General features: G+C 47.4%; 1 protein-coding gene across 1 annotated transcript in view; it reads right to left on the bottom strand.

The window, feature by feature from the left end:
* The window catches only part of il1rapl2 (interleukin 1 receptor accessory protein-like 2), a 343,193-nt gene that overhangs the window by 19,784 nt on the left and 309,711 nt on the right, over positions 1-13,698 (bottom strand). The window contains exons 9-11 of the mRNA XM_056277780.1: positions 5,885-6,025; positions 4,119-4,179; positions 3,811-3,920 (exon numbers count right to left, since the gene is read on the bottom strand). Coding sequence (XP_056133755.1) covers positions 3,811-3,920; positions 4,119-4,179; positions 5,885-6,025 — 312 coding nt within the window. The remainder of the gene's footprint in view (positions 1-3,810; positions 3,921-4,118; positions 4,180-5,884; positions 6,026-13,698) is intronic.

Raw genomic sequence — 13,698 nt, 5'->3', positions numbered from 1 at the left:
AAAACAGTTTCCAAAGTCCATGCAAGAAAAAAAAACTATATTTTTGTAGACCAGTGTAATAATAGAATAGAAATAATAATACTGGGCTGAAATGAGCTGGGCTGACTAAGCCAGAGCTGGGTGAAAACTCAGTCCCACACGCCACCTCCATCACAACCCTGCTAGCAGCCTCTAGTGTGACACACAAGAGGCTGCTAGCAGGATGGATGCTCGGACACATGTGGGGTTCTCCACAGCCTAGTCCTCAAATCAGTGTGAAGCAGCAGCAATATTTTTTCCAATCTTCCAGTGTCCAAATGTTTTTGCTCCTCAGCCTGCTACAACTGCAATTCTTGATTTTTTTTTTTTTTTGCTCAAAGAGGTGAATCTCTGTAAGGTCATGTAGGGCCATACACCAGTAATACCAGGATGTGGTATGTGGTACATTGTTTTAGTGGTCTCACAGCATCACTGCTGTACCGGGCATGCCATTTGTCACAGTGTAGATCATCTGCTGCAAAATTTTGGTTTATTTCATTTTGCTCAGTGAGACATTTTGTTTTTTTTTACCACTCATCTGCCAAAGGCAGCTGATGAGTGCGCGATGCAGCAAACAAGCTTGTACTGCTATGCAGTAAACGTTTTTTTCCCGCCTACATCTAATTTGATATTCCACTCCTCATTTGTTGAGCACTTTTATGTACACCATTGATGGTTTCCAGGGGAAAAAAACGATAAATACACACACACACACACACACACACACACACACACACAGTGGTTAGCACGGTGGCCTCACAGCAAGAAGGTCCTGGGTTCGAGCCCCGGGGTAGTCCAACCTTGGGGGTCGTCCCGGGTCATCTTCTGTGTGGAGTTTGCATGTTCTCCCCTTGTCTGTGTGGGTTTCCTCCGGGGCCCCCGTTTCCTCCCACAGTCCAAAGACATGTAGGTCAGGTGACTCGGCCGTACTAAACTGTCCCTAGGTATGTGTGTGTGTGTGTGTGTGTGTGTGTGTGTGTGTGTGTGTGTGTGTGTGTGTGTGTGTGTGTGTGTGTGTGTGTGTGTGTGTGTGTTGTTGCTGTGATGGCCTGGCGGCCTGTCCAGGGTGTCTCCCCGCCTGCCGCCCAATGACTGCTGGGATAGGCTCCAGCATCCCCGCAACCCTGAGAGCAGGATAAGTGGTTTGGATAATGGCTGGCTGGATGTATATAACATCTTGATGCATGCTCAATAATCCAGGTAAGGAAATCCCAGAAAGTTGAATCAGTTCCTCTGGACACAACGTTTAATGGGAGAAACGTTTCATCTAAGTGATTTCGTCAGTCTCAGCTGACTGCAGGCATAATGACTGAAACCGGCACAGTCGCATCACAAACGAAACCAGTGATCGGTTTTATATGCAAATTACTGTGAGCATTAACGAGTTACAGTGGTCATGTGTGCTATCCACACAGGATTGGGGAATACTTGCAATCACAGCATTGTAAGATGGTGACAGATGTACTCTTAGCCCCCCCCCCCCAGTTCAGGGATGGTTGTTCCCTCTTCACATAGATGGCCACTTTGACTCCCCATTCAAACCAGCATTCCTCCCTATCAAGGATGTGCACATTGTGTATGTTTTGTGTAATTTAGCTGTATAAATTTATAGGAGGATTCAGAGATGGGGATTCGAGTTTGCGACTTGGACTTGAGTCGCACTTAAGTCATGCACACAGCGACTTGAGACTCGACTTGGACTTGTGACCAAAGAGTTTAGACTTGACTTCGCCTTGCCCCTCAAAGACTTGAGACTTGACTTGGACTTGTGACCAAAGACCTGAGACTTGACTTCAACTTGCCCCTCAAAGACTTGAGACTTGACTTGGACTTGCTCCTCAAAGACTTGAGACTTGACTTGGACTTGCTCCTCAAAGACTTGAGACTTGACATGGACTTGCTCCTCAGAGATTTGAGACTTGACTTGGACTTGTGACCAAAGACTTGACTTCAACCTTCCCCTCAAAGACTTGAGACTTGACTTGGACTTGCTCCTCAAAGACTTGAGACTTGACTTGGACTTGCTCCTCAAAGACTTGAGACTTGACATGGACTTGCTCCTCAGAGATTTGAGACTTGACTTGAACTTGTGACCAAAGACTTGAGACTTGACTTCAACTTGCCCCTCAAAGACTTGAGACTTGACTTGGACTTGCTCCTCAAAGACTTGAGACTTGACTTGGACTTGCTCCTCAAAGACTTGAGACTTGACTTGGACTTGCTCCTCAGAGATTTGAGACTTGACTTGAACTTGTGACCAAAGACTTGAGACTTGACTTCAACTTGCCCCTCAAAGACTTGAGACTTGACTTCAACTTGCCCCTCAAAGACTTGAGACTTGACTTGGACTTGCTCCTCAAAGACTTGAGACTTGACTTGGACTAGTGACCAAAGACGTGAGACTTGACTTGGACTTGCAAAAAATGACTTTTGAGCATCTCTGGGAAGATTGTGTAGGATTGTGTATCAGTCAAGAGAAGAGCATGTGGGTGTTCCACTCCTCACACACATTTATCAGTGGATGCATCTGTGAGAGTAGTTGTGTGCAGTGAGGGAGAGGAATTCTGATTTTTCTGACAGAGTGATGAATTCTGGGTATTTGGGGGCAAATGTCCTCTAGGGACAGACAGGTTGACAACAAGGTGAGCGTGTTTGTGCATCGGTGGTGATCTGTTTAGGTCAAAAGCAAACAGACGAAACACTGATAGCCAAGTATCATTACCAGAACTCCATCCATAGAGCATATCACTCCTGTTCTTCAGCAGCTCCACTGGCGTCCTGTTTTATACCGTATTGACTTCAAGATCCTGCTCCTCACCTTGAAGGCCCTTAATAACCTAGCTCCTTCCTATCTTTCTGAACTCCCTCATATCCGCACGCCCTCCTGCACTCTCAGATCCTCTTCTGCTCTCCAACTCACTACACCATCGGCCCGCTTGACTACCATGGGGACTAGAGCCTTCAGCCGTTCTGCCCCCGCCTATGGACCTCTCTCCCACAAGAAATTCACAACACGGCCTCTTTTTCAACCTTCAGATCCCATCTCAAAACGCACCTTTTCAAACTGGAATATTCAGTCTGAGCCACACTTCACTGAGTTTTGTGCAGATGTTGATTTTATACTTACCTGTTGTGTTAACTTTTTATTGTCTACCTTGCTTTGTTGTGATTTTATGCTGTCTGCTACAGTGCTGCTTTTTCTTTTAACTATGTTCTGTAAGATGTCCTTGAGTGTTTTGAAAGGCGCCCACAAATAAAATGCATTATTATTATTATTATTATTTCATGTACACAAGTACATGGAATGAAACAACAAATAAAGGGTTCCTGATTCCTGATGCCAAAGTCCAGACTATGAAACGTCATGGGGCCTTCTATTGGAGCCCACTGGGCTAAACTGGGACAGGCCCACCTGAGGCCATCAAGCTATGTCAATCACACAGAGCTGATCTAAAACCACTTGTGAATTCAAGGCCATTTTCAAATCACGCTTTTTGTTATCCAGCAGACACAGACAGACAGACAGACAGACAGACAGACAGACAGACAGACAGACAGACAGACAGACAGACAGACAGACAGACAGACAGACAGACAGACAGATAGATAGACAGACAGACAGATAGATAGATAGACAGACAGAGACGGACAGACAGACAGACAGACAGACAGACAGATAGATAGATAGATAGATAGATAGATAGATAGATAGATAGATAGATAGATAGATAGATAGATAGATAGATAGATAGATAGATAGATAGATAGATAGATAGATAGATAGATACTTACTACTACTGGGTATCAGATCTCTCTCCGGTAGGAACAGTTTATATCCATAATGTTTCTCCAGTACATCAGGCAGTATCTCCAGAGCAAATGTCTCCTCCTCACTGCTGGCTCTGCCATGTCACACACACACACCGCGTGTTCAATAGCAGATGATTATTGGACATCGAGATAACCACATTAATATAAACAAGCATAAAGATTTGATCAATGCACACACACACACACACACACACACACACACACACACACACACACACACACACACACACACACACACACACACACACACACACACACGAAGAGCTGACCTGCCCAGGGAGTCCAGGTCCACTTTAGTATAGGATAGGTATGCATCATACTCCTTATTATCTGCAGGAGAGAGAGAAAGAGAGAGTGAGAGAAGGAGAGTGAGAGAGAGAAAGAGAGGGAGAGAAAGAGAGAGTGAGAGAGAGAAAGAGAGAGTGAGAGAAAGAGAGAGTGAGAGCAAGAGAGAGTAAGAGAGAGAAAGAGTGAGAGTGAGAGCAAAAGAGAATGAGAGAGAGAAAGAGAGTGAGATAAAGAGAGTGAGAGAGTGAGAGCAAGAGAGAGTGAGAGAGAGAAAGAGAGAGTGAGAGCAAGTGAGAGAGAGAAAGAGAGAGAGAGCAAGAGAGAAAGAGAGAGTGAGAGCAAGAGAGAGTGAGAGAGAGAAAGAGAGAGTGAGAGAGCATGCAAGAGAGAAAGAGCGAGTGAGAAAGAGAGAGTGATAGAGAGAGAGAGAGTGAGAGAGCATGCAAGAGAGAAAGAGCGAGTGAGAAAGAGAGAGTGAGAGAGAGAGCGAGGGAGAAAGAGAGAGTGAGAGAGAGAGCGAAAGAGAGAGTGAGAGAGCATGCAAGAGAGAAAGAGCGAGTGAGAAAGAGAGAGCGCGAGAGAGAAAGAGAGAGTGAGAGCAAGAGAGAGTGAGAGAGAGAGAGAAAGAGAGAGTGAGAGAAAGAGAGCGAGAGAGCATGCAAGAGAGAGAGAGAGAGAGAGAGAGCGAGAGAGAAAGAGAGAGTGAGAGCGAGAGAGCGAGAGAGAGAAAGAGAGAGTGAGAGAGCATGCAAGAGAGAAAGAGCGAGTGAGAAAGAGAGAGTGAGAGAGAGCGAGAGAGAGAGAGAGACAGTGCGACAGAGAGAGAGGCCTTACTAGTTTGACTTACTATATGTCAACAAGTACCAGTACACAAGTCCTCAGATTTTAAAACACAAATGAACTACTACTACTACTACTACTACTACTACTACTACTTTCGGCTGCTCCCATTAGGGGGCGCCACAGCGGAAGACAAATGAGTGTCAATATTTATGTGAAGGTAATAACAGATCATTTCAGAGCTCACCCGATCAAAGTATTTCTTCCCTGTGCTTCTATCATCCCCTGCCTTACGCATGTCACGCTGTCCATCTTGATTTCTGTGTGTGTGTGTGTGTGTGTGTGTGTGTGTGTGTGTGTGTGTGCTCTGTGAGTTTGTGTGTGTGTGTATGTCAGTATGTGGATCCATGTACTTGTGTATGTGTGTGCCTGTGAGTTTGTGTGTGTGTGTGCGTGCGCGCGTGGATCCACGTACTTGTGTATGCTTGTGAGTTTATTTGTGTGTGTGTGTGTGTGTGTGTGTGTCAGTATGTGGATCCATGTACTTCTGTGTGCTTCTGAGTGTGTGTGTGTGCGCACGCGTGCGTGAGTTTGTATTTGTTCATGCGTGTACTTGTGTATGCTTCTGAATGTGTGTGTGCACGTGTGTGTGCATGTGTGTGTATGTGTGTGCGCATGTGTGTGTGTGCGCATGTGTGTGTACATGTGTGTGTGTGTGTGTGCATGTGTGTATATGTGTGTGTGTGTTTGTGTGTGCATGTGTGTGTGTGTGCGCGTGTGTGTGCATGTGTGCATGTGTGCGTGTGTGTACATGTGTGTGTGTGTGCACATGTGCGCGAGTTTGTATTTGTCCATGCGTGTACTTGTGTATGCTTCTGAATGTGTGTGTGCACGTGTACACGTGTGTGTGCACGTGTGTGTGTGTGTGTGTGCTAGCCAGGGCAGATGTTCAGCAGCAGATCCTTACCGTCTTCAGTCTCATCGCTTCCGAAGTGGCGCCTGTAGCACAGCAGGATCTCCAGGTTGTAGCACTTGTAGATGGCTGTGAGTATCCCCAGCAGCAGCAGGATCACCCCCAGACCGCCGGCCAGCTCCAGACGATGCATGTCTGCACACCGCCGTGCACGCAGGAGGCGGGGAGGCGTGCAGAGGCACAGCCAGGGAACAGAGCAACAAACTGATTAGACTCAGAATGCAACAGCTGATTTCCTAAAAGGTGACCCCCCCCCTCCCACACACACACACACACACTTTTGTCATTATTTCAGGGTTTCATGGCTGCAGAGTTGGAGCACTGTTATTTTTGAGCTGCTTTTTTCTTCCACTTTGAAACCGGTTTACTCATTTTGACAAAAATATTTGAAACCACGACAGTTTGGCTTCAAGGGTTTGATAAAAAAAAAGAGAGAGAGAAATGACTTTAAATTTGCAGTCAGAAAGCAAAAGACAGAACATGACGCAATGCAAGGACTAAGCAGGAGAGAACATCATTGTGGGGAGGAGAGAGAGAGAGAGAGAGAGAGAGAGAGAGAGAGAGAGACGGGAGCAAAGACGACTATTTTGCAAGGTTGAAACAGAGCGCTGATGATTTATCAACAGGAAAGGAAAATCATATTTACAGTTACACAACAGTTACTTCAACCAAGTCATTTGATTGGACAAGAGGCCTTCCACGAGTGCTGATATTCAGTATAACGGCACTGGACTTTTAACTGTGTATCACTCCGCCGCACAGGTGTTCTATTAATAACCGTTAATTAGGCCACAGTAACGGTCTTCATCAATATCAGATTGTAACAAACTTGCACGGCAAAGACGGATATATTTCCACAAGTAACATTTGAGTTAAATTACGAGTGCTCACCGGAATCACACACGCCACCCAAGAGACTGCCAGTGCCAACAGACTCTTGTTTCACTGGTTGCACAATAAATAGCTAGCCAGCATAGCTAGCCAGCGTAGCTAGCCAGCCAGCGTAGCTAGCCAGCATAGCTAGCCAGCATAGCTAGCCAGCATAGCTAGCGAGTGGTCACGTGTGTAGACCTATACAAAGTAGCAAGCCGTGCAGGAAAAAGTTGTTGTTCAGGTCGTCTGGCAAAGGTTCCAACTTCAAGAGCACAGTTGTGGAACTATTTGTGGGCGGAGCTAAATAAATGATTAAATAAACAAACAAATCATCATCTGTTGTCCCTTATTACTGTCAACTTGTTAACGGCGATTGTAGAACTGTTGTACAGAAGCGATATCACACTTTGAGGTCGTGCAGCCGTGCTGATATTCAGCATAACAGCACGACCTCGAGTGTGATATTGCTTAGTTAGTGAGCTAGGTCACCACAACATTAGTCAACAAACAAAAAAAAATAGTCAGGACCAACACCAAGCACACTGTCTTGTCACTGAGAAGAATTTTACACACACACACACACACACACACAATTCTATGTATTCTAAGCTCTGTGTGTGTGTGTGTGTGTGTGTGTGTGTGTGTGTGTGTGTGTCTGAAGAGTGCTATCATAGGCAATATAAGTGAATGGGAGATTAATGGGACCAGGCTGGTGAATGAAACCATGGGAAATATGATCTATTACCATCACACATACACACACACACACACACACACACACACACACACACACACAATCTTTCTCCCCTTTTCTCTGTCCTTTTTACCCCTCCTCCTCTGTCACACTCTAGCTCTCTCTCTCTCTTTTACACACACACCACACACACACACACACACACACACACACACACACACACACACACACACACACACACACACACACACACACACACACAGTGTTCAATCAAACTTAGATATCATTTAAAACAGCTGATTTCTTTACTGTACATTCCCAAAATGAAGTGATTGGCTTTTGGACAGATGGATGGACAGATGACAGGTGGATGGAAAGACAGACAGATAATTAGGGACGCAGCTTGTTCTTTTTGTGTGTTCTGACCCAGCTCTAAGCATCAGTTGGGATGTGCTGGATGTGACCCTGAGGTCAGCCACCATGCTAGTCATCATGGTGGTAAACCAGCAGTCAGCATCTTGCTGTGGCCACCTGGGAGCCCAAGATGGCCTCCTGCTGGAATAAACAGGGCACGAAGGTGAATTATGGACCGAGAACAATTTGATCATTCAGTGACCACGCTCTCCTCCCCCTATAGAAAAAAGGAGGAGTATTCTAAAATTCGTCTGCCACAAAATCTCTCTTGTTTTTCATGTCTGACAGAATCGGTTGGATTATATCTGCTGCCACACTAACTGGCAACATGTACAATATGTCCAGTATTTCAACTTACTGTTTGTTCTTTCATGATAGCCACTATCTCCGCTTCATAACGGCCGTTTTTTTTGTTTCTCTAAAGCATTTTTGTGGGTCTGGTAATCTGCACTTTCTGCAGGACAGAAATGAGACACATCATATCGGTTGGTAGCTGGCTGCCGCTGCCTCGCCACGGCAGTAACAAGGTGAAGTGACCACCGTTTACCACTAGAGGTCACTACCTCCCTACTTACTCTACTAGAGCGGCGGGGAAGAAGAAGTTGGGCGCTGAGCGAGAGTGTGACATGGCTGGAGGGGGATGTGAAAAGAAGAGAACATGTTGGCGACAAGAAGACACACACGCGCACACACGCCCGCACACACACACGTGCGCGCGCGCATAATAGTGGCTGGCGAGAGAGGAAAAATATTGAAATTTAACTAACTGCCAAATATTTGCTCTGCAGCGAAGTGAACTCCAATATCGTCCATTAGTAATGAGCCGCATTAAGAATCTCCCACTTCTCGTTCGGTGCCCGCTTCCTTCCGCCTCTCCTTTTTCCCCCTTCCCTCACACACTCCCCCCCGTCTCTTTCGCCTCCTCTCTCCACCCCCTCCTCTCTCCGCCCCCTCCCCAATCGATCACTGTCAGATGTGTTCCATTAGTAATGAGCTGCTCACTGCCGTCTCCAAATATCAGCGCGGAGCTAATGGCAGCTGGATTTAACCATGAATTTCAAGTACGCGTTTTAGTTTGGAAGAGGAGGGTGTAATGATCTGTGCCCTCTGGCTATGTTAACTTATAACATTAATAAAGCAAGGACGACTTCTCTCGTGCTGGGTGTTTATTCACCGACCGGATTCCGACTGACGTTGTTACGTACATCACGTGACTTTGTTGTGGCGCTACGGAAAGCCGTAAGGGACATTAGCAAATCAAATATTACTAGCAAATATTACATCTCCCTTTTTCTGAAAAGTGCTGCTTTCTCTGCAGAGATACAGACCACGTTGAGCACGTTTATAAACGAATACAATCTTAATAAGAAAGAATATGAAAATGGAACTCTTATATAACTGGACTGCAACAAAGTAGTGTAAAACATTTCCTTCCCTGTCTAAATGTGACACCGTAATAACATTTCATCTTTTTTTTTTTTTTTTTTTTTTACATTCATAAGTCAAGGATTTGTCTTGGTTTGACCGTGCGACCTGACCTCGTGGTGTAACCAGGCTGTGTGTCTGGTTGTCGCTGATTGTTCGTGTCTGGAGGTTCAGCATGCTCTTGCTGATGGGCTTGTGTGTTGTTGTTAGCGCTGGTAACAGTCTGCTGTGAAGTGTGTGTGTGTGTAGTGTGAGTGTTCACTCTGCTTTGTCGCAGGTGTTGACGGTTGCGTCGGTAGATCTGACCTTCTTTGGTTTGGATGTGGTTGTAGTATGCCTGCTGGCGCTGTTGACATACCTCTCTCCTTTTGTGAACATCCTCCTGACTGGCGATCTGTGGCTGCAGGTGTTTTGCTGTTGATGGGAGAATGGACCGCAGCCTCCGACTCATCAGTAGCTGTGCCGGTGATTTCAGGTTGTCCACCGGTGTGTTGCGATACTCCAGTAAGCTCATGTAGGGGTCTTTGTTCTCAGCTTTGGCTTTGTCCAGGATGCGTTTGGCCGTCTGGACAGTCTTCTCGGAGAGGCCGTTGCTCTGTGGGTAGTGGGGGCTTGTGGTGGTGTGTGAGAAACCCCATGTCTGTGAGAAGTTGCGGAACTCACCAGAGCTGTAGCACGGACCGTTGTCGCTGATGATAGTCTCGGGGATTCCGTGTCGAGCCATTGCTGCTTTCAGCTTCATGATGACGGCAGATGAGGTGCAGCTGTAAAGTCTTTCTAGCTCGAAGAATCTGGAGTAGTAGTCCACAGTGACTATGAAGTCCTGTGAGTTCCATGTGAATAGGTCTGTGCCTATCACTTGCCACGGCCGCTCGGGTATGGCGTGTGACATCATTGGTTCCTTTGCATTTGCGCTGCGCCGTTCTTGGCATATGCTGCAGTCTGCTACCGCATCCTCGATCTGTTTCCCCATGCCAGGCCAGAACAGTAAGTCTCTTGCTCGGCATTTGCTTTTTTCCACGCCAAGGTGGCTGGCATGGATGCGCTGTATCATGTCCTTGCGAAGCTTTTGGGGGACAATGATTCTCTCACCTTTGAACAGGATACCGTCCATTTCTGAGATTTCTGCTCTGTGGTTCCAGTATTCCTGGATGCTGGGCGGGCACTTTTTCTTTGTGTCTGGCCAGCCAGTGAGTGTGGCTCGTCTGAGTGCGGTGAGCTGTGGATCTTGCGCTGTTTCCTGCTTGATTTCTGTGAGTCTTGTGTCGCTCACAGGGATGTTGCTGAGGACTGTGTGCACTTGGGCCTCCATCCCTTCCTGTAGGTCACTGTCGTGGTGTTCTATTGACTTGCGTGACAGTGTGTCGGCCACCGGTATGTCCTTACCGGGGCGGTGGATGATTTGGATGTCGTATTTTTGGAGCGCCAGGATCATCCGTTGCAGCCGGGGTGGTGCTGCTGCCAGTGGCTTTTTTAGTATTGCCTCCAGAGGCTTGTGGTCTGACTCCACAATCACTTTTCGTCCATACATGTACTCGTGGAACCTCTTGCAGCCGAAGACCACAGCGTAGAGCTCCTTCTCTATCTGTGCGTAGTTTTCTTCAGTGCTGTTGAGTGACTTGGACGCATAGGCAATTGGTTTGCCATCTTGGAGCATGACAGCCCCAAGGCCACTTTTGGATGCATCCACTTGGAGTCGCTGCTCTTTCTGCGGGTCGAAATATGAGAGTACTGGACCTGGGTGCTGTGTAATGAGATTCTTCATCTCTTGGAACGCCTTGTCGTGGACTGCATCCCACACAAACTCACTGTCCTGTTTCAGAAGCTGTCTGAGGGGTGAGTTTATCTGTGAGAGGTGTGGAGCAAATCTGGCGAGGTAGTTGATCATGCCGAGGACTGTCTCCAGCTCTGCTTTGTTCTGTGGGGGTTGCATGTCCTTGACCGCCTTCACCTTGTGTGGGTCTGGTTTGATGCCTTCGTGTGAGAGCGTGTGGCCGAAGTAGCTTACCTCGGACACGCATATGTGACACTTGTCGGGGTTGAGCCTCACCCCTCGCTCCCTTGTGCGCTTCAGCATCGCTCTGAGACGCTGGTCATGTTCCTCTTTAGTCTTGCCGAACACTAGTATATCGTCCACTATGGCCGTCACACCGTCCAATCCTTCATATGTTTCATCCACGCGTCTCTGGAACTCGTCTTGAGCGGACACGATTCCGAATGGCAGTCTGAGGAAACGATACCTGCCAAACACTGTGTTAAATGTCGTCAACATTGAGGATTCAGTGCTCAGTTTGATGGCCCAATAGCCTGACCGCGCGTCTAACACGCTCAAGTACTCAGCTCCAGCAAGCTTTGTGGTGGCGTCCTCCAGCGTGGGGAGGGGGTAGTGAGGTCGTTGTATCACTTTGTTAAGAGCTCTGGGGTCTAAACACACTCTAAGTTTGCCTGTCTTTGGCTTCTCAACAATGACGAGTGCGTTCACCCATTCTGTGGGTTCTGTTACCTTACAGATTATGCCGCCTTTCTCCATGCTGTCAAGCTCGTCCCTCAGTTTGCTGCGTAGGGCGATGGGGATTCTGCGTGGCGGGCAGACGACCGGCGTTGCATCTGGTGTGACGCGGAAGGTGCACTCGCCTGGGAACTCTCCTATTCCTTGGAAAACATCTGCATACTCATCCATTATGCTCTGTGATGTGACATTGTTTTCCTCGCTCACAGCCATCACTATTTTTACCAAGTTTAGGTCACGGCATGTTTTCATTGCCATGACTGGTGGGGCGTTTGTGTCAATGACGTAAAAGTCCAGCATAATTGCATTGTCTCTGTACTTACATTTGAGTTTGCATGTGCCTTTCACGCTCAGCGCGCCTCCTCCATATTCAGTGAGTCTGTGTATTGCTGGTTTCAGTGTCACATTTTTGAACAGCGCCTGGAACAGGTTGGTGGGAATAGTATTGGCCTGTGCCCCAGTGTCTAGTTTAAACTTTACCTTCTGTGGAGGTGTGCCAATTCCAACCTCTACGTAAGCCTGCTCGTTGCTTTTTCCGTTGTTCTCTATTGAGATGCAGTCTATGTACAGCTCTGTCTGTTCTCCCACAGCGGTGCTCTCCACTGTAATGTTGTCGAAGTACAGTTCTTCCTGTTCTCTGTCAGTGGTGCACTCTTCTGGGTTCTCTCCGACGGCATGTACTGTGCCGCGGTAGTACTTTGTCTGTCCCTGGGAGCTAGACTTGCATACTTTAGCAAAATGATTGAGCTTCTTGCATTTAATGCATTGTTTACCCTTAGCTGGGCAAGTGGCTTTAGCGCCGTGTAGCCCTCCACAATAGCTACACGCCCTGGCGGCGGTGCTAACGTCCCTTTGTCTGAAGTTAGCGTTAGCTGCTTTGGGTGCGTTCGGTTTGTAAGTCTTTCTGCCTATTGCGTGCACCGTTTCATGTGTGCTGCCCTGGCCCATAAACGTTAGCTGTTGCTTTGCTAGCTCGTGTGAGCGGGCTACATCTATGGCTTTTTCTAGCGTTAGCTCAGCTCCCTGGCTAAGTAGCTTTTCTCTCACTCTGGGTGAGTTGGTGGCAAACACGATGCGGTCCCTGACCATCTCGTCGGCATTTGGGTAGCCACAGTCTTTGACTAGGAGCTTTAGCTCAGTTACAAATCGTTCGAAGGATTCACTCTCTCCCTGCATCTTTTCATGAAATTTATATCTGGCATAAATCGGGTTTGCTTTGGGGGTGATGTACTCAGTGTACTTATCGTAGTACGTTTCTAGCTTCTTGGCTTGTTCTCCGCTGAGTGTCCAAGTGTTGTGCACATCGCGCCCTTTTTCCCCTATCCAGAGCAGGAGGTAGCTGCATTTCTCCTCTTCATTCTTCCCGCGCAGGGGGCCCGTGAACATTAGCTCCGTTGTTTGTCGAAATCGTCTCCATGCTTCAGGTAAGTTCGCCGATTCCCAGTCCATCCGTGGAGCTGGAACGCCGTACGAATCCATATTGGGTATTTAAACTCCGCTACTCTGACACCATGTAATGATCTGTGCCCTCTGGCTATGTTAACTTATAACATTAATAAAGCAAGGACGACTTCTCTCGTGCTGGGTGTTTATTCACCGACCGGATTCCGACTGACGTTGTTACGTACATCACGTGACTTTGTTGTGGCGCTACGGAAAGCCGTAAGGGACATTAGCAAATCAAATATTACTAGCAAATATTACAGAGGGGAGGGGGGGGAGGGCGGAGAAGAGCAGGGGACCCAACCTCTCTACCCCCTCCCCCCCCCCCACGTCGTCTCCCTGTTTTCCCAACTTTCTCATGCGTGCACCGTTCATCTCCCTCTCTCCCCCCGACAGCCTCCCCCTCCATCCATCCACCCATCCATCCATCCATCCATCCATCCATCCATC

This window comes from Lampris incognitus, chromosome 1, assembly GCF_029633865.1.
Source record: "Lampris incognitus isolate fLamInc1 chromosome 1, fLamInc1.hap2, whole genome shotgun sequence".
Lineage (NCBI taxonomy): Eukaryota > Metazoa > Chordata > Actinopteri > Lampriformes > Lampridae > Lampris > Lampris incognitus.
This window is presented reverse-complemented; position numbering and strand designations above follow the sequence as displayed.